The 24196-nt window shown below is 38.1% G+C and overlaps 1 protein-coding gene across 7 annotated transcripts in view; it reads left to right on the top strand.

Annotated features, from left to right (window-relative positions):
• Positions 1-23021, top strand: part of BDP1 (B double prime 1, subunit of RNA polymerase III transcription initiation factor IIIB) — a 63886-nt gene extending 40865 nt beyond the window's left edge. For 5 of the 7 annotated variants that reach the window (XM_042787566.1, XM_042787564.1, XM_042787567.1 and 2 more), the window contains 12 exons: positions 1574-1657; positions 2318-2549; positions 3499-3656; positions 4309-4450; positions 5013-5199; positions 6421-6478; positions 8520-8709; positions 10102-10318; positions 11208-11250; positions 12142-12436; positions 13762-14002; positions 14359-23021. In XM_042787566.1, coding sequence (XP_042643500.1) covers positions 1574-1657; positions 2318-2549; positions 3499-3656; positions 4309-4450; positions 5013-5199; positions 6421-6478; positions 8520-8709; positions 10102-10318; positions 11208-11250; positions 12142-12436; positions 13762-14002; positions 14359-14487 — 1976 coding nt within the window. In that variant the 3' untranslated portion in view covers positions 14488-23021. Of the gene's footprint in view, positions 1-1573; positions 1658-2317; positions 2550-3498; positions 3657-4308; positions 4451-5012; positions 5200-6420; positions 6479-8519; positions 8710-10101; positions 10319-11207; positions 11251-12141; positions 12437-13761; positions 14003-14358 lie in introns of those variants that run through there. The other 2 variants (XM_042787565.1, XM_042787569.1) reach the window with 2 other exon arrangements.
• Positions 23022-24196: the final 1175 nt, after the last annotated feature.

The following is a 24196-nucleotide window of genomic DNA, read 5'->3' as shown; positions in this document are numbered from 1 at the left end:
GCCTGTTGTGTGTCCCATCTATCACTTTCCCATGCTGTGGTTAGTTATCCTGGGAGAAGAGGAAAATTTGTAAGTGCTTTTTTGCAGCTTGCTTGATGTGTGACTGAGTAATAAAAAGAGTGGGTGGAATCACATCTTTGCCATCTCTTTGGTGTCTGACACTAATATCCTAAACTGGTAAAATAGCATGTGTGACAGACTGTGATCATCGTCTTCCAGAAGCAAATAGTCTTTCCATGTGAAATATGTTACAAACTCTTACAGATCTATTAATTTTTACAATATCTTTCACTTTTAAATTTAAATACATACTCAATGCATTTTTCTAGGAAGGACTAGAAATTGAGTGGGCTACTGCTTTAGTTGAAGGAGGGGAAGCCTACTGTGTTCTTTTAATTTATTAATAGCTTTAGAGGATGGAAATGTTTTGTTGCATGTGACCAGTTGCAGTGATAGGCAAGGGGATGTATTCTGGGTAGAGATTAGGAATCAGTAATCTAAACTGGGATATGGATCAATGAAATGGGTTATGGATTTCTGTGATTAAACTGTTAGCTCTTTCTTTTCCATTTGTGGTGGACTGACCTTGGCTGGCTGCAAGATGCCCACTCCTCTTCCTTAACAGTAGGAGGGGAGAAAATAAAATGGAAACACTCCTATATTGGGATAAAGACAACATCATTTACCAAAACAGACTCAATTTGGGGAAAACTAATTTAGTCTATTGCCAAATAAAATAGAGTAGGATGGTGAGAAACAAAGACAAAAACTGAAACACTTTCCCTCCCCACCTTCTTGGGCTCAGCTTCACACCATCATTTCCCACTTCTCTGTTTCTTCCCCCCATGTGGCGCAGGGGGACAGGGGATGGGCGTTGCAGTCAGTTCCTAACACTTAATTCTTCATGCTCTTCCCCTGCTCCAGCATGAGGCATTTCCCATGGGATACAGTCCTTAACAAACTGTTGCAGTATGGTATCCTTCCTATGGGGTACAGTCCTTCACGATAAGTCTGCCCCACCATGGGTCCTCTATAGGGTGCAGTTGCTTCAGGGACTATCTGCCTGCTCCACCAAGGTCCCCTGCATAAGTTGAAGGGGAATCTCTGCTGCCATCCATGGAGCACCTCCTCCCCCTCCTTGATTACCAACCTTGGTGTTTGCAGGGTTGTTTCTGACACTTTTTCTCCTCACTCTTCACTGGTGTGCAACATTTTCACTTTAAATATGTTTCCCAAAGGTGCCACCACTTTGGATGACAGGCTCAACTGTGTCCTGCGGTGGGTTAGTTGGAACTGTCTGTGTCCAGGGCAGCCCTGTTGCTGCCAACAACTTGCCACCTGTACCCAGTACACCATTAAAGGGAGTAATGTTGCTGCTCAGTGTTTTTACAGTAGTTTGAATTTAGTGGATGAGAATTGCTGTTTACAAGCATCCTGATCAATGAATGGCACCAATTTTAAAAAATACATACTTCACTGTATTGATGATAGTGTCAAATGCTTTTTGTATTTGGATAAATAGATTTCTGGTTAATATGCTTGTGACTTCTAATGTGTGTGTACAACTTTGCAGGAATTAATGATGGGAGTACTGAAGCTGCCATGACTTTACTTGCAATGGGCGATCCAATGTTCCAGTTAAAAACAAACACTGAAGGTATGATCTAATTTATAGGACAAAGCCTTGCATATACTTTCTGGGTCCACCTAAGGAGAGATGGAACAGTGGCTGCAAAGCTCTTCCACATGCTGCTGCATAGTAAAAAGTCAAGTCTTTTATGCTTTTAGTCCTGCTGAATGCTAACATAGTCAGACTGGGCAGTGGAGTTTGGCTGGAAGAAATAATGCACCTTACTGGATACTGCCAACTGCGTCACCGGGCTAGAAAGATGTTTGAGACCTGTTTTAGGAAGGAGATGTTTGAATTAATCTGATCACATAGATTGGACAAAAGAAAGGAATTAGTCTTAAATGACCATAATTATCAGTGATCTTTTCAGGCCTTTAATGTGAAGCATAGCTTTTTCCACCTAACTGGCTACAACCTGAAATTATCTGGGTTTAGTCTAGTTTTTTATAGACTTTTATTTAGAATTTATTTTCTGCTTTCATTGGCTTAATTTTAGTTTCTGTATTCTTACTATCAAAAGTGTGATCTTAGGACTGCATTTACCTGGGATCTTAACTTGCACGTTTGGCACATGCAGACTTTGTTAAATGAGGTTTGAAGTTGAACTTCTGTAAAATAGCTTTATGTACATGCCAAACCTGAGTTTTTTAAATTATGCTTTTCTATTCTATTTATTATTCTAACCAGAATGGACGCACATGTTACCTGCTCAAGATGAGTTGAACATGGCCAATAGCCTTGTAACCCACACCTACTCCAAACAAAATAGAACCTCTTGTCAGTATTTACTTTCTTCAGACACTTCTACCAAGGAATTGGCCATTTCTGAGGATGAAAGCAACATTAACGTTGAGGATCAAAGCACTGGCACAAGAATAGGTGTCGAAGAATATTTTGAGAAAAATGCTACAGATACCAGGTTAAGTTACTGCTTAATTTTCTGTAGGGAGAGAGATCGTCTGACACTGCTTATTTTCTCTAGGTTCTTTCTGGCATTTTAATTGAATTTCAAGCAGTCCTGCTTTAGCAAAGGTTTCTTAATCTTTGTAATTCAGTATGTAATCTGGAAAACCCCTTCTGTCTCTTTCTTAGGACTTTTGTGAGATGTTGGTATATAGTTTTGGGGATGTAGAACTTATTCTTCACTCCTGTAGTTTACCCTGGTGGGGGAGAAAAGAGTATTTGGATTTAGTTGGTATGGATTACTGTTCATTACCAATCTCATTTTCCCAAAGTACTTTACAGCTAGGTAGGTAGGCCAAGGCAAATTGCTTAAGTGTCACTGCTGCTGTGGAACATAGATCAAAAGATTTAGAGCAAAGGGATGTCAAGGAACTGGTTGATCTTATATCATTACAGTTTTTAATTTTGTTCGAGCATTTATGAATGTTGAAACAGCTTTTCAGAATCTGCTGGTGATCATGTATTATTTGAAAGACTATTTAACTTGTCAATTGCTTGAACAATCAGATTGTACTCCTCTGAAAGATTTTATTTTCCTTTATTTCTTTTATTTCCATATATTATATTCCTCCGAAAGATATTTTAAGTCCAGTGTTTCTTTTATTATATTATTAAGAAGAACTTACTACCATGTGATCGGTGTTAGATTTCTGATCTCATGTTTTTTAAGTATTTCAATTATTATTTTTTTTCTGTAAGTAGGGAACATCCTGGTTTGCAATATACATGCCTGTTCCAATTCCCAGATGATCTTTATTTTTTGTTCTGCCAAACAGCATTCCGTCTCTGCCAGGTGCAGCCTGTATTTCATCTTTTCACTGTCTTATCTACTCCACCTCTCTTATCTACACTAACTGTCAAAAATAAAAAGCTATATTGATGGCATTTTTCCTTTTTACTTGCAGTGATAGCTCTTTGCCTGCAGTGAACAGTATGAGACTGACAACAGGCAGACTCCTGAAGCCTGAGCAATCCTTTGGAATATCTAGGTCCAATGAAAACGCAATTCAGAAGTCACTTAATACAACTGTATTTACAGAACAACTAGAGCAAGTTCAAAGTGGTAAGCCTGTTTCTTATCCTGTAGTTCTGAAAATGGTTTCTTCTGATGGATTCACATCTCTTTATGTAATGAAACTAAACTGAAAGTCTTCACTTTATATTCACAGATGACGCGTCACCACAGTAATGTAGGGCATCCATTTGTGGTATAGTTTTGTACATAAGTATAACTTTCAGTATAAAGTTAATTTAAATCTGAATAGCAGTTTTTCTATGCAGGTCTTATATTACCTGGAAAGCCCTTAAATTACTGGACTGTCAATTATGGAAATTCAATGTGATGCAGTGTACTTTTTTCTATTTATACTGTCCTTACCTTCCATTAAAACTAGAAGGGGAGTTATGCAGATTTGTTTTGGTATTCTTAAAGCAGTTACAAAAAAAGGTGGTCTTCAACCTCTTAATTATCTTCATATCATTGGCAGAATGCACAACATACCAAAGGCAAGATGAGATATGTGCCTATGTCTTATTTATAAAAGACATACAAATATACATGTGTACATATGTAGCAGAACTGTTATTTTTAGTGTGTTTGTATATACACATCTACATATATATACATTTTAATGTACAAAAGCTTATGTAAAAATAATATGCATATACATACACACACACAAATTTATTTTCATTTTTATTCTTATATATCTTAGAGTGTGCAATCCTGAGAGGTACTGCAGAAATGCAGAAGTTGGAACTAGAACAGGTCAGACCAGGTGCAGGTGATTCTTCAGTTCTTCATGATTCGGCCTCTAGAAGTATGGAATTTACCAAGCAAGTAGACAAAACTGAGAGGTAGGAAGAATCATCAGCTAATACTGACTTTATTCCTAAACTCTCTTAAAATACGCAGCTGAAGTGCATGTATAGTATGTGTCTGTGATGGAAACAGTGTGCTAACAGATATTGTGTGTGTTTATGCACATAAGTGTACAGTTTAGACTTTTAGGGTTTTTCTCATACAGTTTTTGGAGGTAAAACATTAACTTATGTTTGCCGTGTCAGAACTTAGTAATGACCTTGCTGCTTAATTGTCTCCCATGAAACTGCATTTGAAAGGAATTGTTAAAGAACTGATCAATTTGGAAATGTTAATGAGATTGTAGGGCTTCCTGCCTGGTCATGCTTCCAGTGGTAAAGTCTCAGTTAGTGATGTTAGGGAAGCTTTTTCCTGAAATACTTTATGTAGACTTGTTTGCAGACTGTGCATTCTGTTTAGTAGCATGATGTCATTTTTAAACAAGTGCCCTGTTTCTCTGTAACTACATAAGATTCATATTAAATAATTTTACAGAATTTAGCCCATGCACAGGGTATCTTCAATTGTTTTCAAATTAACTAGATACTTACCTTACAGAACAGAGAAAAATATGAGAGACACTTGTGGAAATTCTGAAGACTTAAGACCTGTAACTGCATCACCAAAACGTGAAAAATCTCACCTTGGACTAGATGATTGTGCAAGTCAAAGTTCTGCGGATGAATGTCATCAGCAAAATCCTTTTCCTCCTGAGCACAATATATGCACAATCAACTTTACTCAGGTAATGAACTTAATTTAATTACAGTCTAGAAGTGCCCAGTTTCTGAAATTCTGTAAAGAAGAAGTTTTCAGTGCAAATGTACTCACTCATTTGAAAGACCTGGTACTTCAGCTGGTGAACGAAACTTTCCTTTTTGCAAAGGCATAACCAAACTTAATCTTTCAAACAAACATAATCTTTGCAAGCCTCAGTTGATAGCATTTCAGCAGTAAGTGATATATATATATAAGCAAAATTTTGAGCAATTTTTAAAAGAGTTTTGATGGAAGAAGTTACCTAGGACTTGTGTATTCATTCAGTCTGACCTCCTACTGTTATATTTGTTTCAAATAAAATTAAGTTAAAATGTCACTGCTGGATGCAGAATTTTCATTGTCAACTTAATTTGCTTTGTTTGAAACAAACTTCATCCTTTGCTGTACTCTTTCCCATTTATTTCAAAACCTAGTTAAGAGTTTTATACTGTTTGTATAATAATACATACATGTGTTTCGTATCCATTTCTTTGCAGTGGTTTGTGTATCCCTGTTTTGGTATAAACTAGAAGTATCTTATTTTTTTACAAGAGAAAGGTTTATTCTCAGTTCCCTCAGGTTTTCTAGTGTTGCTTGAGAACAGGTACACGCAGTTACAGTGGAACAGCTGATGGATAGTAGCTTGTTTCCCCAGTGCAACCTGTTAATATGTCAAGGCTGATCTCATGTTGGAACCAGGTACAAGAATGATTAGGCTCTTACAGGGCTGGCAGAGAGTGTGAGAAGAGGCAATTTGCAATAGAGTATTCCTGTTTTTAGCAAAGGTATGTGCCATAAAAGGGAAGAGATAGATGAGTTGAAGAGCTTGGTGTTTTTCTTTGGCACTCAGTGGTTTTGTAATGTTTGGGGCAATTTGTTTTTTTTAGTGCCACTGAGCAGTTTATAGTGTGAGTCATCTCTGACAGAGTTATGCGATAGGAAGTATAAATTTGTTTTGATTTGACAACCCATCAATACAGACTATGAGCTACATGTAAATTTTATATTGCCCAAGTGTCTCTTGTCCTTGGCGGGCTAATATCCTTCAACCTAGAATAGCTAGAAGTAAAAGCTTACAAATGCAATTATGATGATGTAACAAGATTTTTGGGCTCTTCAGCATTTGAAATGCTTTGTTTCTTTCCTGTTTTCTAGAGTTATTTCTTAGCTTTACTAACTTGTTTTATTTCAAATGTGTTATTTCTAGAATGAAGCTTGTGCTCAGGATGCTCAACAATATGTAAGCAGTACAGAAGAGTCTTCAGGTATAATGTGCTAACATTCTAAGTTAGCAAAAGCCCACACTTGTGTATCTTGTGGTTATGCAAAAATGAATATAAAATAATTTAAAAGTTTTCATTGAAATTATTACTCAATCTATTTCATTAACAAAAACAGTGACCGGAAGCACAGTGCCATTCCCCTCCCTAGCCTCTTATTACATCTCATTAACACAAACTAGACTTGAGAACTTTTTTGAATGGCATTTCATTAAGTTTAAGTATCAGTAGAAAGGAAACTTGCTCTCTCCTCCCTGCTGTGATCTCCTGCTGCTTACCTTGTACTAGGTTTAGCTAGGTTAGAGCCCTTTATGAGCCTCTGACTCACTTATCTGTCAAAAGTTGAACATAACAGAGGGAGAGAACCTGTGTAGTTTTCCACGGGCTTAGTGAGCTACAGTGGCGCATGATGTCGAGTGAATACCAATGTCAGAGTTGTGTGAGTAGGAGGTTTGGACTGTGCAAGTGTGGAGCAGGGGAGAAAGAAGAAGAAGGGAAGAAAAAAGATGATGACAACCATACTTCCCTCTGTAGCTGTAGTGAGTCAGCAGATTAATTCCTAACTGATTAGATGTAATAAAAGGTATGAAGGTGATGGCTGCTTTTCCCTAAAACCAGTTGAAATGGAGCTGGTTTGGAACCAATACTTGTGTAAGGTATGGGATAATCACTGTGTCAAAAGCCCAGAATACTTACTTTGCATGGAAACTGCAGTCCAAAGTTGTAAATCCTGAGCATGTGTAAAAAATAGGGCTAATACTTCTTTGTAGACATCTGTTGTTATGCTCTGTTATTACAAGGATCTTGGGATGGAGCATCCTAAATCATCTTTAATTAGATAAAGAAACAAATTGAGTTGAGGTTGGAATAACAGCAGCTTTACATCATCAAGCATGAGAGCTGTCTTAAGTAATGGAGCGGCACTGTTTTCCATCTTTTGAAAACTTTACAAATGTTCTCTCCTTAAATTCATTCTAATGGATGGCAGTTGGCAGTTATCTGTTAATGTCTGTGTCCTGGTTTCAGCTGGGATAGAGCTTATTTTCCTCCTTAGTAGCTAAAATAGTGCTGTGTTTTGGATTCAGTATGGGATTTGGTATGAGAAGAATGTTGTTTATAAGAAATCGAGGACTTTCATCTTCCTATGTCCTGCCAATGTGCAGATGCACAAGAATCTGGGAGAGATCAGGGTCAGAGCACTGGACCCAAATTAGCCAATGAATTATTCTATAGCATGTAATGACCTGTTCAGTATGTAAAGCTTGGCTGGGAAGCTGGGCCTCTCTTCTGGAACTGCATTTTTGGGATCACTTATTTGTATATTAGTAGTAGTAGTAGTAATATTAATTTTTCATTTCAATTAGTAAATTATTTTAATCTCAACTTACAAGTCTCCTTAACCTTTACCCCTTCAATTCTCTCCGCCATTCCCTGGGGTGGGGGAGGGTGAGCGAGTGGTGGTGTTTGGCTGTCAGCTGGGTGTAAACTGTGACAGTCCCAACTGTTGACTAAATTACTTATAGTTTTCATTTATTAAATTCAAGACTATATTTCTCATGTTCTCTTATGCAAGTTGGCAATGAGGGGAAAAGCCCTGATGTTTGCCCTCAAAATGGCAGACTCCTGCCATTTAAAGAACTAACTCTTAATACCTGACAGTTGCAGTTAAAGACAGAGGGTCATTTGACCACCATTACACAAGTTTAATCAAACTGCAAACTGTTCTTTAGTGCTGAAATACACATTCAAAAAGTTCCATCCCTATTAGGCTTTTTTAATATTCTTTGCTCTGAATGGTAATCAGGACTCTATTGCGATGATAGGCTCCAAGGGGTGATGATGTGTATCTCATCTAAGAATAAAGAAAGCGTATTGCCTAAAGAATATCGCCAGTGCCTTTTTCCATGGAGAAATGAGTCCCTAAAATTTAATTACTCAAGGTAGGGAGGGCATGAAGAGAACAGTGTAATTTCAAACTTGAATAATAGGTTTTTGTTATTTCTTTATTTCCCTGAAAAAATTATAGCAGTCAACAATGATCATAGATGTTCAGAGGAGGAACAGACATTCATTTTAACATTGGTGGAAATCCCATCTGATTCAAAAGAGTTTGATGCATCTGCTTTGCTGGAACAAACTTCAGAACCATTACTACCAGCTCCAATACTCATCAGCCCAGTAAATGCAAGTGAAACAAGAGTGGCTGAAGTGGAGAGGTAAATGCTTTATTTTTGAGCAAAGTGAAACTCTTTTTGTGAACCTTGATTGTTCCCTGAAGGTGTTTACAGGTTAAAACTCAGAAGAAGAGATGCAAGAGAAAGAAAATTTGACAGGCTGGTCAGAGAATTAAGCAGCTGGAAAGGGCTCTAATCAGACTTGAGAAAGATTTCATCAAGTGGTTTAAAGTTAGTGTTTTAGTTAGTTGGGATTTTGGTGTCAGTCTTAATACTGATTTATTCTTTAAAGCAAGTCCTTGTTTTTAGTAGAAGTCATTTGTCCAGCCTGAGTCTATTCCACCATGGATACTTAGGATGAAAAGTAATTGAAATGAAAAACCTAAGCATGTTTCATTTTTACAGTACTTTAACAGTTTTGTAAGGTAACTGTTTATTAATTGCTCTTCCAGATTTTTAGTGTAGATGGTCTTTTGGAGAACATGATAAACAGTGGACATAAATTCAGGTATCATTCTCACCAGTTTGTCCCCTGTTCAGAAGGCAGAATTGCTGAAAAAGCAAACAAATTACTCAACAGAATAATAGCTGGTTTGCAGTACTGCAATACAAAGGGTTTGAGTTTCTTTTACAAGGACTGCTCCTCAGAGCAATGCAACAAAATTGTTATTTCAGCATTACAGTTGAACTAAATCTCCTGGTCAGTTTGGGAGGAAAAAGCCCAACATCAAAGGAAAAAGACATTCTGAAGAATAGAAAGTGTTGCAAAGTTGTAAAAAACCCTATTACCATATTAATATAAGTCTTCAGATCATAACTAGAGGTGGGATGTAATTCCACATCATTATGGAAGACCTTGCCCTGTGACATCAGATGTTAATGTCATTCCCTTAGTTAATGAAAGGATAGTCTTTGAGTGAATTTTGGCTACACAATGTAAGAATTCTAACTCCTATGGAACTACTGATCATGGACAGAATTGCTGGCAGGCATAGTAAAGGTACGTCTTCTGTCTCACTGTTCCTTTACTGCTTTACCCTAGTTCCCTAGCCTCTGCTGCTTGTCTAAAAGTCTTGCTGTCTTTTGAGATTATACTGGGGGAGGGGAGCATGAAGATTCAACTGTGCGTATAAATAATACTGTATTTTAGGATTTTCTGGAGCAGTTAATTGATTGTCATTTTTATATTTTATGAAAATATCAAGTGGAGTTCAATAGAACAGCTTCTAAAGTAACTAGATTCAGTTATAACTAGAATAACTTGATTCTCTAACCCAAGGTAGCACAACAAAATGTTTCTCAGTAGTAAATAGTACATTTGAAGTTAATATTGACATTAAGTAAGAAAGATCCATGTGTAATTTCCATACAGAAATGTCATACAAAGTAAATTTTGGCTTGTGCAGTCATAGTAATGACTTTATATATAAACAGCACTGGATCCTCGACAACTGCAGCTGATGAATTTGCTGCATTTCTAAACAGCAGTATGGAAACCAAACAACCAGAGAGTGCATCAGTAGAGCCTGTTCCAAATTTGCAGAGAGGTCAGAAAAGATCAGCTGCTGAACTTGAAAAGAATTGTTTTCCTCCTGCCAAGAAAACTCTGTCTACTGTTGTCGTGGAAGGTAACTTGGAAACCACTGATAAGGTGAGAACGTAACTTGGTGAGTCTTTATGCACAGTGTAGATGCATAACATGCAATAGAGCATTTAATTATGTTCATTGCTTAACAGTGTCACTTGCTTAAAAACATACTGCCTGTACAACTTAAAGGAAAATCAACACTCATGATGGCTTTTTATTTTGAACTCTACAACAGTTTTTAGGTAGTTGATTTTGTATCAATTTTTTGGAGACTCTGTAGGCTCTCAGGTTTTTTTGTTAGGCTTCCTAATAGGCCAGCTGGTAACATGTTTATGTGGTTCATTCACCACACCCTTTCTGACAATGACATTGCAGGATGGGAAACTCTGGATGACTGGCAGACTATCTAGGTTCACTGAACAATGCTGTAATTCATCATGGTGTCTGTTACATGAAGAAGTTGTTAGATATGTTCCTAGCATTTTTTAACATAGTGAGTATTAGTTTAAAAGAACAAGCTGCAAATAAAAACTGGCCAGCATGTTTCCAGCTTCCCTCCGTGCCTTTAGAATATGACCAAGCTTGTGGCAGTGACTACCACAGGTTTCTGTGAGTAGGCTAAGACTGTGTAGTGTATCCGGATGAGGGAGCAGGCGATAATTCCCCACATGATTCAGATGGCTTTTCTAGGAAGGACTGGATAAAAATCCTCTTCCTTCTTTGATCTCTCAACTTGACATCCTTGTGTTGAGTCATTTGTCATAAGAACACCTTGAAAAGCCGGCTCAGGAAATGAGTTAAGTGATGAATTATACTGTACTGAAGATGTAGTCTTCTGTATCAGTCCTGTTCTAAGAACTGTACATGCATGATGTGACTTTATGAACTTTTATTGTGTCTTCTATACTAAGAGAAATAGAGAAATAACTTCTTTTTTTCTTTTTAAATACAGGGTTGTTTGATTAAATCCACAAATGGTGCAATGATAGCTTCTGGTAGGTAAACTTAAACTTGGAAAAAAGAAGTATAATGAATGTAAATGCTTAATACATCACAGTTTAATACTGGTTGTTGTGCCAAGTAGTCCTGTCCGAGGGGCTACCTAACATGAAAGTAGAAACAAATTTTCTCGATAATATCCTAATACCACCATTCCATCTTTTCTGTTATAAATTAGATGTGTTGGATTACATAACTGGCTGTTAATTTAATAATGGTTCTAAAAACATCACTGTAGCTAGTCTGCTTGTGAAATTTGAGAGGCTTTTTGGTCTAAACATATCTTCTCTCAAGGAAATATTTCCACCTGTTGGAGAGCACTAATAACCAAAGGTATTAACTGGTATTTTAACCATACTATGCCAGAATAATTTGTTTTCATTTTTTATTTGTCTTTTAAAAAAATATATGCACAATTTAATTATTTGAAATCTTAATCTGCCTCTGAAGAATGAGAGGGAAATTAGAATTGCTGACAATGCAATCCTTAGTGATCTGAGCCTGTACAGGGTTTGGAGAAATACTTTTTGTCACTGAAAGATTTTTAAAGGGGAATTACAGAAGCTTAAGCAGCTAGATGACTTGACTAAGTTCTGTGGTGCTCTATAAAGGATTGAGGGGGGTGTGTGCTGTAAAATCACACTTCTATCTGCTTTTCCCCATAACATCTGTAGGATCTTACAGACTTTAAAAATAGATTGTGAACTTTCAGTTCTTAGTGGTGACTTCAAAAAATAAAATAAAAAAAAAAAAAACTGAAAGAAAATTCAGCCTTTCTCTTGTAACAGTGCAAGCCATTTTAACATCACACACGTCTTTTGTGCTGCTGTGTTATCGCTGAAGTTAAGTAACTGAAGTGCTTGAATGCTTCTCAACTCCTTTTATAGGGAATAATTTTCAAAACATAGAGGCTTCAGCAAAGGAAAAAGTACTTACCTCTGCATTGGTGTCTGAGTCTATGTCACCACTGGCTGATAGAAGCCAGCTTGAGACTTTGGAGAACTTAGGGAAAACACCACTTGAGAATTCAGCATCCAAACAGGAAGAGGAAGTGATGTCTAGATTAACCTCTAACAGAAAAGTAGAAATAAGTGGACAAGGAAAGCAGGGGGATGTTCATGAATCTGGACAGTTGCAACATACTGGAAGCCTAGCATCATCTTCAAAAACTCCTTTACTCAGGTATTTATGCAATAATGTTTTGTCATTCTTTTCTGTGAAAAAGACCCTGTTTCCATATTGAGGGTTTTATATCCTTTTTCCACTTATTATTACAAGAAGGGCAGTACCACTGTGACCTACATAGCTAAGAGTTACGGTATCTATCCTTTTCAGCAAATTAGAAAGGATCAAACTGTCTGCTTTGAAATTTGAATTATTTTATTCATTAAATGAGCAGATTGACCAAGGGACATTACTGTTACATGGTATGTCTATTTAGACACGGACATATGCCTCTTGTGAGGCAGACATCTGTTGGCTATGACACAGATTTAGGATAATTGTTGTTTTTCCTTAGTTCAGTCTAATGTTGTGATATATACACCCATCCACTTGTTTTGATTTTTGTCCTGCCAGTAAGATTTGTTATTGGTATAGCGCTCATCACACCAGATTTTTAGGACTAACTTAAGATGCATCATTTCCCCAAAGGTGTTTCACTCTCGACAGCTCAAAGGGTATTCCTTTTATCTACCCATTTGACTGTGGATTTTTTTAATATACCTTTCTGTAATGTTTAAGTGTTTGAATTCCTGCTTCTATTGCTCTTGCACTTACTGATCTTTATTGTGGTGATCCACTGGTCTCTTCTGATCCTGTCGTTTACTCTTTCATTATACTTGTATGGGTACCAAAACTGCTTTTTTGTACCTGGGTCATCCACAGCAATTGGGTAATTATGTATTAACATCAGAATCCTTGTCTTAAAGTTTAGTTTCTAAGTTGTAAACTCTTAACAGCATGAAAACTCAATACTCTATGTACCTCCCTCATCACTGTGACTTCTGTAAGTTCTCTGGTACTAGGTATGATGATGTTAACAGACTGAAACCCTGCAGCAGAGAGTCTTCTTTCTGGTCTTTAAGATAGTCTGCTGTGGCCCCATTGTTGGGAAGTGGGTTCTTTTTTCCATTGATTATATGAAAGATGCTCTTTTTCAGTTCGTTCTTTAGGAGTATGTCTCCATTCCACCTTGGAATCTCTTTCTGAAGATATGGTAGCTTGTTACAGGCTCTGGCTTAGTAGCAAATAGTGGGTTCCTGTTCTCAGGGTTGGATATTGTCAAGAGTCTCTATAACTCTTTGAAAAACTCGTGTCGGAATATGCAGTTATACGAAAGCCTATCTCAGAATGACTTTTTGTTTGTTTGTTTTTCTTAGAATTTTCATAGATCTCAGAGGTGTGTGTTTGTTTCCTGTGTAATGAACTGGACTCCTGTAGTACTATTTACATCTTCCTTTTATGGAGCAATCCTATGACATCCTGCCTGTATCTGTTTTGAACAGGGGTGGACGAAAACCATTGGGATTTTTATCTTTAATTTGCAAAAAAAGTAGTTCTGAGTCTGCAGAAGATACCAAAGGAAATAAAGGGAAGATCCAGAAACCTCGGATTGTGACTCCAAAGCGAAGTCTAAAAAAGCCCACTCCATCCACTAACAATGATAGGGAATCTCATTCCCTTACCTCTACAAGCACATCATCATCTGTGGAGTATGAGAATGTAGCTGCTGATGCTGCAGTTAGGGTATGTGCTTATATTTGAGTGCCCATGCATTTTTGAGATGTGAAGAAGAGTGAATTAGTTGTTTCAGAAGTGGGTGGGTAGGCATATAGCATTTAAGTTTTGAGGGACATATCTTCTGCAGTGAATAAACCCTGACTTGTGCATGTCTAGGAAACATAAGGGAACTAAGGTGTTTTTTTTTTTCACTCTGCACATGTATCTACTCTTTTCCCATTTTCATTAAACTCTTGATTTTTTTTGTCTAAACTTCCTCTGTAATTTGGAAGCTTAAGTGCATATGTATATACACACATATACATATTCACACACACAAACAGATTAAGACTGTTAAGAGCAGCCTTTTCTTCTTCTATTAGGTTCCAAGTAACAAGCCATCTGGCAAGTCACCTCTTTGTGCTAAAGAACAACAGAAGGAAGAAGAGCCAACCAGAATCTCTGAGTATTTTTTCAGTGACATCTTTACGGAAGTGGATGATGCAGAATAGCAAATTGGCTTTATAAAAACCTAGAATCTGAGAGTATAATGCAACAACAAAAGAGTATTTTTAGAAAGTTCTGATTTGTTCTGATGTTCATTATGCCACACTTATTGCCATCCAAGCTGTTGTTAATAAATTCCGTAAAGATGGAACAGATTCCTTCTGAAGCGACCTGGATATTTTAAAATGTGGAAATAATCTAAACCACTACATTGATGTCATTGGACCAGACCAGCAGCTGCTGGCTTAATTTCACTTGTTTAGACGCTGATAATGGGTGCATGACTATATTGCAGAAAAGTGCAATGAAAAAATGCTTCATCTTGTGACAAGTGTTCCTTTGAACTTTAACGCTAAAGCTTGTGGTACTGGCTATACAATTTCTTTACTTCTTTTTGTGAAGTATGCTATTTTAGTATGTTAGAAGGAGGAATTAACTTCTTATGTATAGGGTAATCTCTGTAGATCTGTATGCAAATACTAGAAGTAGTGTAGTAAATACATAGATATGTTCAGTATTACAGGTATTTTTATTAGCATCCTCAAATTACATATTTTTTTAAGAGTTTTTAATTACATAAGTTAAAAGATCCTAACCTGAAAAGCCAAATGGGCTTAGTTCCTTAAAAATATATTGAGAAAAAACATAAAAACAGTTTACTAAAAGATGCTTCACAATGTTAATCTTTGCAACTGTCTTATTAAAGTGGGAAAAAGAGGTTAATGTTTCCTAGTATTGATACATTGTACCAAAGTAAAAACTGTAAACTTAAGAATTTAGAGACAGTTTTATGATTGCCTAAGCACACCAGAATATTACAGACATTGTCTCAGCAAATTAAGATATTATAGACATTGCTTTAAGACAGCAAGGTGTAAAAATGGGTTTAACAAAGGAAATAAAGGAACTTGTGGTCAGAAACCGGAGTAAGAAGACCAGCAAGGGCACACTGTGCATGCCCACCAAGACCACCAAGGACCTCTGAAGACGACCCTTGAGGACTGCAAGTGCATGCGTAATTCGTATGCAGATACTATAGTGAGTTCCAGGAAACAGAAGGCATATGTATGTAACAGGTTAATATGAACCTTGCTGGATGAGATGTTTGGTGTGCACGCTTTTGAGACACAAGTCTGTGTTGCATCCAGTGCTGCAGCGCTGCAATAAAGAATGCCTGCCTTCTAAAACTTCAAATTAAGTCTTAGAGGGTTTTCTTGACCGATTTCACGGTATCATTTTGGCAATGCAGGTGAGACTTGCCTCCCGTAGTTCCGTGGGATCTCTGGACCTTCACACCAGCACCGAGTGATTCTTGGGAAGACCCTCAGATCCCTGGACCACTTTGGGATGGAAGTAAGTTCCCTCTGGAATTTAATGTATAAGGCATTCTTTACCTGGGGTTCACGACCCCACTGGTTTTGGTCATAATCACTTAAGTGAGATGTGCAGAAGTCTTGCGTATCAAGTAATTGATACAGGGGTCCAGCATGTTAAGTGATGACTGTGTGTCCAGACTTGGGGTTCGAGGCGCCGGTTGTGTTTATCGCTTGGTGAGATGCCAGGAGATGTCCTGACGTTAAAGGTACCTGTGTTTGAGTTCAAGATTGATACTGGGTTTAGTTTGGTCATTTGTCATTTCTAAGTTTATTGGGGTTCGGTTGTGTTTATAAATTGTGATATGGGTACTGTACCTTCAAAAAGGGGAATGTTGGGGAAACCCTCCTTAGGATGCATCCTAAGTCATTGGAAACAAATCGGGGGACCCCCAAGGGGAGTTGCAACTAGGTATAATCTGATGAAATATTGTAATCGATGAAGGGGAAAAATGGGCTGTAAATGGAACTCTGGACTATAATACATTGTTACAATTAATGTTGTTTTTAAGAAGAAAAGGAAAATTAAATGAAGTGTTATATGCAGATATATTTTTCACTTTGAGGAAGCACCCAGCGTGGCAGAGGAAATGTGGTATTAATCTTGCTCCTAGTGATCCACTTACATTAGCACTTGAAAAAGATAGAGGTAAAACCTTGAAAAGATGTTCTTCTCCTTGTAGTATAAGGCAGAAATGTTTGAAGGCTATAGAACGTGCAGAGGAAAATACTGACTTGATGTTGCCATTTGGGGTGGTAAAATGCTAAATTGGGAGGTGGAACTAACAATGAGGAATATAATCACTGGGGAGAGAAACCAGTATTAGGGGAGGAAGGTTTTAGTCCTATTGCAGGACATCCTAGAGGTAGACAAGGGGAAGTTATACAGGCTCCCCTATGCCAGGCTGTGGGAGATGAAAGACCAGTGACCATAAAGGTCCCGTTCTCAATTACAGATCTTAATAATTGAAAACTGGCAGTCAGGAATTATAGGGATGACCCGGAGAGAGCAGCTTGTGCTTTTGAAATGATGATTAAAACTCAAGACCCTGATTGGAAGGATATTGAGGCAATAATACAGGTGCTGTTTGATAGCACAGAAAGGAACATGATTTGTAAAATGGCTAGAATGCAGATAGAAGCGCAGGTTGCATCAACTTAACTTTCCTTCTGTAGATCCGAACTGGGATCCGATGTGGGTGGATCAAAACAGCTCTTAACACAATATCAAAAATGGATTCTGTTGAGTATTCGAAATGCTATAGCTAAGGCTAAGGTCCCTAATTGGTTGAATTATATGTAATCAAACAAGATCGAAAGGAGTCTCCTCCTGATTTCCTGAACAAACTGAAAGAGACTGCCCACAAGTATACAGCTATTGATCCTGAATCTGAGGAAGGTAAAAACCAATTGGCACCTTTGTTTATCAGGCAATCCTCTGATGATATAAGACAGAAGTTATAAAAATTACAGGGAAATGATGCTAGGGATTTAGGTAAACTATTGGATGTGGCATAGATGGAATACAGGAACAGAGAGTGTCAGAAGGAGAGGACTAACAATAGACTGATATCAGTGTTGGAGGAAAATAGTTGCATGAATGGAAAATAATTGCATTAATAGAAAATCAGGAAAGAACTAGGAGAGGAGGAAGACCTCCACATTATAGAGACACTGAAATGTGGTTGGGAAACAATCAATGCTCTCATTGCAAAAAGGAGGGACACTGGAGGCACGACTGTCCCTTTTGGAAATGAGGCCCCCTGGCCAGACCCTTACTAGCAGTCGAAGAACACTGAAGGGGACCAGAGGTGAATTTCCCAGCAGAACCTCTGGTTAAAGCTAGGCTGGGAGATGGGGAAATTGAATTTCTAGTAGATACTGGGGGCTACTTACTCAGCTTTAAACACATTGGAGGGAGAACTGAGTACAAATAATGTCCGTATTTTTGGTGCGGCAGGGGCTCGGGAGACACAACCATTCTTTAAATCCTTAAAACTAAAGTTTGGAAAACAATGGGTGACACATCAATTTTTGTACTTGCCAAATTCACCCAAACCTTTGCTTCCTAGAGACTTTCTTGAGAAACTAGAAACGGAGAATAAATTCAAGGATGGGGAAATAGAAACCTTGATCCCCAAGTCAAAATATTTAGAGGCCTCAGGTTTGATGTTTCAGGAATAGATCCCCAAGGAAATGACAATACCCCAGGAAGTGGATGATGCCATAATTCCTATGGTGTGGGCTGGAGAAGTTCCAGGAAGAGCTAGGAATATGAACCGGTAAAGTCAATCTCAAGCCAGGAACTAAGCTGGTAAGAATTAAGCATCATCCTCTAAAATTGGAAGCTAGACAAGGATTAGCTCCAATAATTCAGAATTTTCTCAAATAGAACTTATTGATAGAATGCAAGTCAGAATATAATACACCTATCCTTCTGATCAAAGAGGCAAATGGGAAGGATTATTGATTACTTCAGGATTTGAGGGCTATTCATCAAATAGTGACAGGTATTCACCCAGTGGTAGATAACCCTTATACTCTGCTAACAACATTAACTGGGAAACAGGAATGGTTTACTGTTGTAGATCGTAAGGATGCCTTTTTCTGCATACCCCTAGACTCTAAAAGTCAAGAGCTTTCTGCTTTTGAGTGGAAAGATTCGGTTACCAGGAGGAAAACACAGTGTACTTGGACAGTCCTGCCACAGGGATTTAAGAATAGCCCCACCATTTTTGGGAATTGACTAGCAAAATAATTGGACGCCTGGAGAAAGGAAAGCCCCACAGGGACAGTCAGTTTTGCAGTATGTGGATGACATCCTGATTGTTGTGGAAAACAGGCACGACTGCATTTCCCTGACCATAAGTTTATTGAAGATTTTGAGCCTAAGTGGGTATCATATATCCCAAGAAAAGGTCCAAATTGCTAAAAGAACCATAATCTACCTGGGATATGAGATTTTGCAGGGCCAACTGCAATTAGGGGTGGAGTGAAAAGAAGATATCTGTCAAATCCTGGAACCACAGGCTGTCAAGGAACTCCATGCCTTTCTGGGTATGGTGGGATGGTGCCAATTATGGATTGCTAACTATGGAGTAAGGGTGAAACCCTTATACAAACTGCTAAAACTTTTTGAAATAGGCTGGGTAGACTGGACAGACGATAGTTGGACTGCGTTCAGAAGATGGAAACAAGCATTGATGAGAGTGCCAGCTCTAGAACTGCCTGACCTTAATAAACCATTTGAACTTTTTACTCACTAAAGACAGAATGTTGCTTTGGGAGTGTTGGCCCAAGCACTGGAGAATCAGAGGTGAGCAGTGGTGTACTTTTCCAAGCAACTGGACAACATCAGCCAGAGATGGCCTGGGTGTCTCAAAGCAGTGGTGGCTACCGTATTGTTAATCCAAGAAGCTCGGAAGTTAACACTGAGACAGAAATTAACTGTGCATGTACCCCACATGGTAGTCACAGTATTATAACAGAAGGGAGGGCACTGGCTGTCCCCAAGTCACATGCTTAAATACCATTACTAGAACAAGATGACATGCTTCTCAAAGCCACATCTGTCGTTAATCCGGCTATTTTTTTTAACTGTTGCTAACCCTGAGAGCTGTCTAGAAAAAGGATTGTTTGCAGACGGATGAAGAAACCTATTCCAGTTATTCGGACTTTAAGGATACCTGCTGTAGGACCTGGATTGGGAACTGTATAAAGACGGTAGCAGTTTTGTCTGGAACCTGACACTGAAGTTGGGGTATGCTGTAACAACCATCAACAAGGTAACAGAGTCATAGGCAATGTCTTTGAAAGTATCAGCCCAGAAGGCTGAATTAATAGCTCTTACAAGAACTTTGGACTTGAGCAAAGGAAAAAGAATTACCATATGGACAGACTAAATATGCCTTTGGAGCAGTACATGCACATGAAGTCATTTGAAAAGAAAGAGGGTTGTTATCAGCTCAAGGGTCTGAAATTAAACATGCTGTTCAAATCCAAGAGTTGCTGGAAAGTATCCAGAAGCTGACTGAGGTAGCATTGATGCATTGCAAGGCACATAAAATGGGAAAAAGCCCCCCTGAAATTGGTAATCAGTTGGCTGATAAGGCTGCTAAAGAGGCTGCAGAAACAGGTATCCTGGCAGTAATACCAGAGAAACAGTTAAACTTACCTGAGGTGCCACCAAAGTATGACAAAAAGGATAACAAATTATTGAGGAGTTTGCAGGCAGCAGAGCAGGAACAAGGGTGGTGGGTGACACTAACAGGAAAAGTAATTACCCCTCCATCTGTAGTGAGAGAAATAGTTAGAAAAGAACATCAAAAGATACATTGGGGAGCTGAGAAGTTACTAAAACATTTACAAAAGACAGTGCTCAGTAGGGCTATGACTGAGATAATAAAATCTGCCACAAAGAGATGTGAAATTTGTCAGAAGAATAATCCTAATACTGGTAAGAAATTAACGTTTGGGGTAACAAAGGGAGGAAATTCCCCAGGGGACTATTGGCAAATCGATTTCACTGAATTACCTAGGAAGGAAGGTTAACAATGTATTTTGGTTTTGGTCAGTATCTTCTGTGGATGGCCAGAAGCTTTTCCCTGTCACACCGAGGCTCAGTAAGTTGCGAAAATACTGCTAAAGACATTAATTCCAAGATATGGGGTACCTTTGGGAATGTCTTCAGACAGAGGTTCTCACCTCATTGATTGCTTGAAGGAGGCATTGGGGATCGATTGGGACTTGTACACTCCCTACCGACCACAGTCCAGTGAAAATGTAGAGAGAATGAACTATACCCTTAAGTTACAATTGGGAAAGATGTTACAAGAAACCTTGAAAAATGATACTTCGTGGGGTTTTGAAAAAATATGGCATAAACTTAACCTCCTCCCCAGTAGGGCCTAGTTAAAACATCTGTTTGTTATAGCAATTGCAAAAGTTTGTATTCTAGCTTGCCTTATGATTCAATGTTGTAACTTCTGTGGTCAACTCTGTTAGAAAATCAAATATCGATATTGAGGCATTGGACCTGTAACTCCAAAGTCTCAAGAAAAAGGGGGAGTTGATACATTGTACCAAAGTAAAAACTGTAAACTTAAGAATTTAGAGACGGTTTTATGATTGCCTAAGGACACCAAAATATTACAGGCATTGTCTCAGCACACCAGAATATTACAGGCATTGTCTCATCAAACTAAGATATTATAGACATTGCTTTAAGACGGCAAGGTGTACAAATAGGCTTAACAAAGGAAATAAAGGAACTTGTGGTCAGAAACTGGAGATTATGGAGTAAGAAGAAGCAAAGGCATACTGTGCATGCCTAGGATGCCCCTGAAGACCACCAAGGACCTCTGAAGACGACCCTTGAGGACTGCAAGTGCATGCGTAATTCGTATGCAGATACTATAGTGAGTTCCAGGAAACAGAAGGCATATGTATGTAACAGGTTAATATGAACCTTGCTGGATGAGATGTTTGGTGTGCACGCTTTTGAGACACAAGTCTGTGTTGCGTCCAGTGCTGCAGCGCTGCAATAAAGAATGCCTGCCTTCTAAAACTTCAAATTAAGTCTTAGAGGGTTTTCTTGACTGATTTCACAGTATCGTTATAAATGCTAGTTTCCTGCTAAATTTGAAACAAGGGGATAGATACTACTTTTCCATGGGTTTACCTGTAGCTATTTGCCTGTCTGCTGCCTTCCTTGGTTTCACTTGCGCAAAGTAGCACAAAGAGATTGGATTTAAACCATGACTATGCAATGTGGTTGCTTTGATGATTTGCTACTTTGAAGCAGTTGGATTTGAATGGCTTTCTTCATGTTGCATGTCTGCCTGTACTGTAACTTGCTATAAAATGTTTGTGTAGCTTTAGATTTTAGTGTAATTTTTTTACTTACCATGTCAAGAAGATTGTCTTGAGGTAACAAGGTTCATGCAGTCTCAAAATCAGGTGGTCACTGAAAGATTCAATATTTATTCTGAAACTCCTTCTTATACAAAAATGAGTGCGTAGATTTAAGTAGTCTAAATTTTTCTCTTCTTAACATCAGGTACTTTTGCAAAACTAATTATTTATTATGTAAGTGATGTTTAAATGGTATTGTTATACTCTCAAGAAACCTGGCTTCAGCTTTGGCCTGGATAATAATTTACTGGCATATATTTTAATATAAGTATCTAGAATTTTTAAATACTTGATGAAATTTGTGACTGTTTGCCTTTCAGAAGTTATTGGCAAGGCTTCTGAAGGCGCCTTTAAAATTTTGTCAGTGAGGAAAATGCCTAGAAAAGCTACCATTACTGCAAACTGCTACCTTAGCAGGCCTCTGTCAATCAAGTGTTGCTAGCAGCAGTACCTTGAGGTGATGGAAAAGGGATGAGTCCCACTGTGAAGTAATTTACTTGAAAGCATACTGTCCAACCCCTTCCTCCCCCCAAAAAAACAAAAATACCCACCCCCAACCCCAGTTTCAGTTCAGACGGTATCTGTGTTTTGCCTAATTCATTTAACTTGAAATGTTTATTTAAATATTGTCTTAATGTAAACACTATGAAGTAGATTATACAGAAAGCTCCATGTATTGTATATCTTGTAGATAATATTTTATATATGCAAGTGTTTAGTTCCTGATACATGTGGCATGTTTAAATCACTTGCACTGATAGAGCCTAAAAATAGATTTGTGCGGAGTAGCTATAAAATAATTGCCCTAAGTACTTTCTGAGGTGATAACCATTCTACATTTACTTGTGTACATTTTAGCCTGTATTCATATTACAAGATTAAAAACCCCATCTATTTCAATACTAAAATTTAAGGTGCCTTATCTACCTTGTTAATTAGGGCTACACTTTTTTTCCCCTGCAGTATGTCGTGCACTTTGTTAGAGGATTTTTTTTTTTTTAAGGACAAATTTAATTTTAATAGACATAAGACAACTTGCTGGTGTTTTGTGTATGAAAGTTTTATAATGGTGAAGGATGTAAGAATAGATCAGTGAAATCTCAATGCCTGTTAGTTTAAAATTTTTACAAAGATGTGGTGTAAGACTGCTGTGCTTGGACTTGTCTGCTGCCCTGTATCATCACATACAAGCTTTTCTTTGAAAAGTAGTCATATTCTGTATGTAAATTATGTGAATAAATTATTTTATTTTACCTGTGTTTCCATTTCTTAGAATATCAGTTGCAGTTTTTAAATGTTCATAAACATAGTAAGTTAATTAAAGTATTACTGAAATCAGGAATGAAAACTCCTTAACGCCAGTTTTAGCATGAACAAGCAAGGCATTACTTGATTAGGCTGGGGATGTGAGGGAACTATTCCACCTAACATGTCCACCGTACATTACTAATAGCCAAAGCTTATATCACCCTGTTGCATACGTATTCATCAAATTTCCTAAAACTCAGTATCATATTTATATAATTACTGCACATGCTGTTTAAGTCTCTGAGGGGTTTCCATGGGGGTTGGTGGTGGTCTCTCGTGGTCTCTGGTGCTCTTTGGATAGAAGACCTTCTTGAACTGTGTCAGCACCTTGGAATTGGCTTTTCTTGGGTTTATGTCTGCACTTCTTATCTCCTGCCTAGCTTCAGCTTGTTGATTAATTTTCAGGGGGCCTTAATCTTCGAGGAGAAGGGCTTCTGATTAGGAGTCTTCCAATTTACACACGCAGCCTCTCCTTTTATGCATTCCCCAGGAGGTGTTTATGATTCTTGCCTAGCTCAGGGACTTCCCTGCAACTGAGATGTTGCAGGTGTTCAATTGATTGCTTAAATTCTTATGCTACCCTAAACTTTTTTTTTTTCTTCATCCATTTTCCAACAAAAGTATGAGCTAAATGAATGTCTAAAGTTCTGGCTGCAACACCGGGATGAGTACAGGACTGCTGGTTTGGTGGTAACAGACTGAATACCCTTTAACAGGGGCTTTGTTTGTTTTTTTTTAGTATAGAGTTTAAGGTGTTTGGTGTCTGGCTTCCCTGTGTTATCTCTGTAAACACTACAGACGTCTTTAATAACAACATAAACCTCAAATGCTGGAAACCAGCAAAGCTTTCAAACAAGTAACTCAAGCAAAGAGGTTAGGCTTTAAAAAAAATCTGCCAGTGTTACTGTAGCATCTCAGCACTTCTGCAGTAATGACAAAACTCCATTTCTAATAACGGCAAGGGCTTTTTTGGGCTTGCATGAGGATGTAATCCCGTCTGAAACGCGGAGCGTACAAACAACATTCATTCCTGCAGGGCGAGTTCGGCAGCACCATCTTGCACCTCGGGCCACGGGGCCTGAGCAGATCGCGCAGGTGCGGTGTCCCGACGCCGCTCTGT

Source organism: Tyto alba, unplaced genomic scaffold (genome assembly GCF_018691265.1).
Source record: "Tyto alba isolate M040663 unplaced genomic scaffold, T.alba_DEE_v4.0 Super-Scaffold_13, whole genome shotgun sequence".
NCBI classification, from domain to species: Eukaryota; Metazoa; Chordata; class Aves; order Strigiformes; family Tytonidae; genus Tyto; species Tyto alba.
The sequence above is the reverse complement of the archived record's forward strand: the minus strand, read 5'-3'. Positions and strand labels throughout refer to the sequence as shown.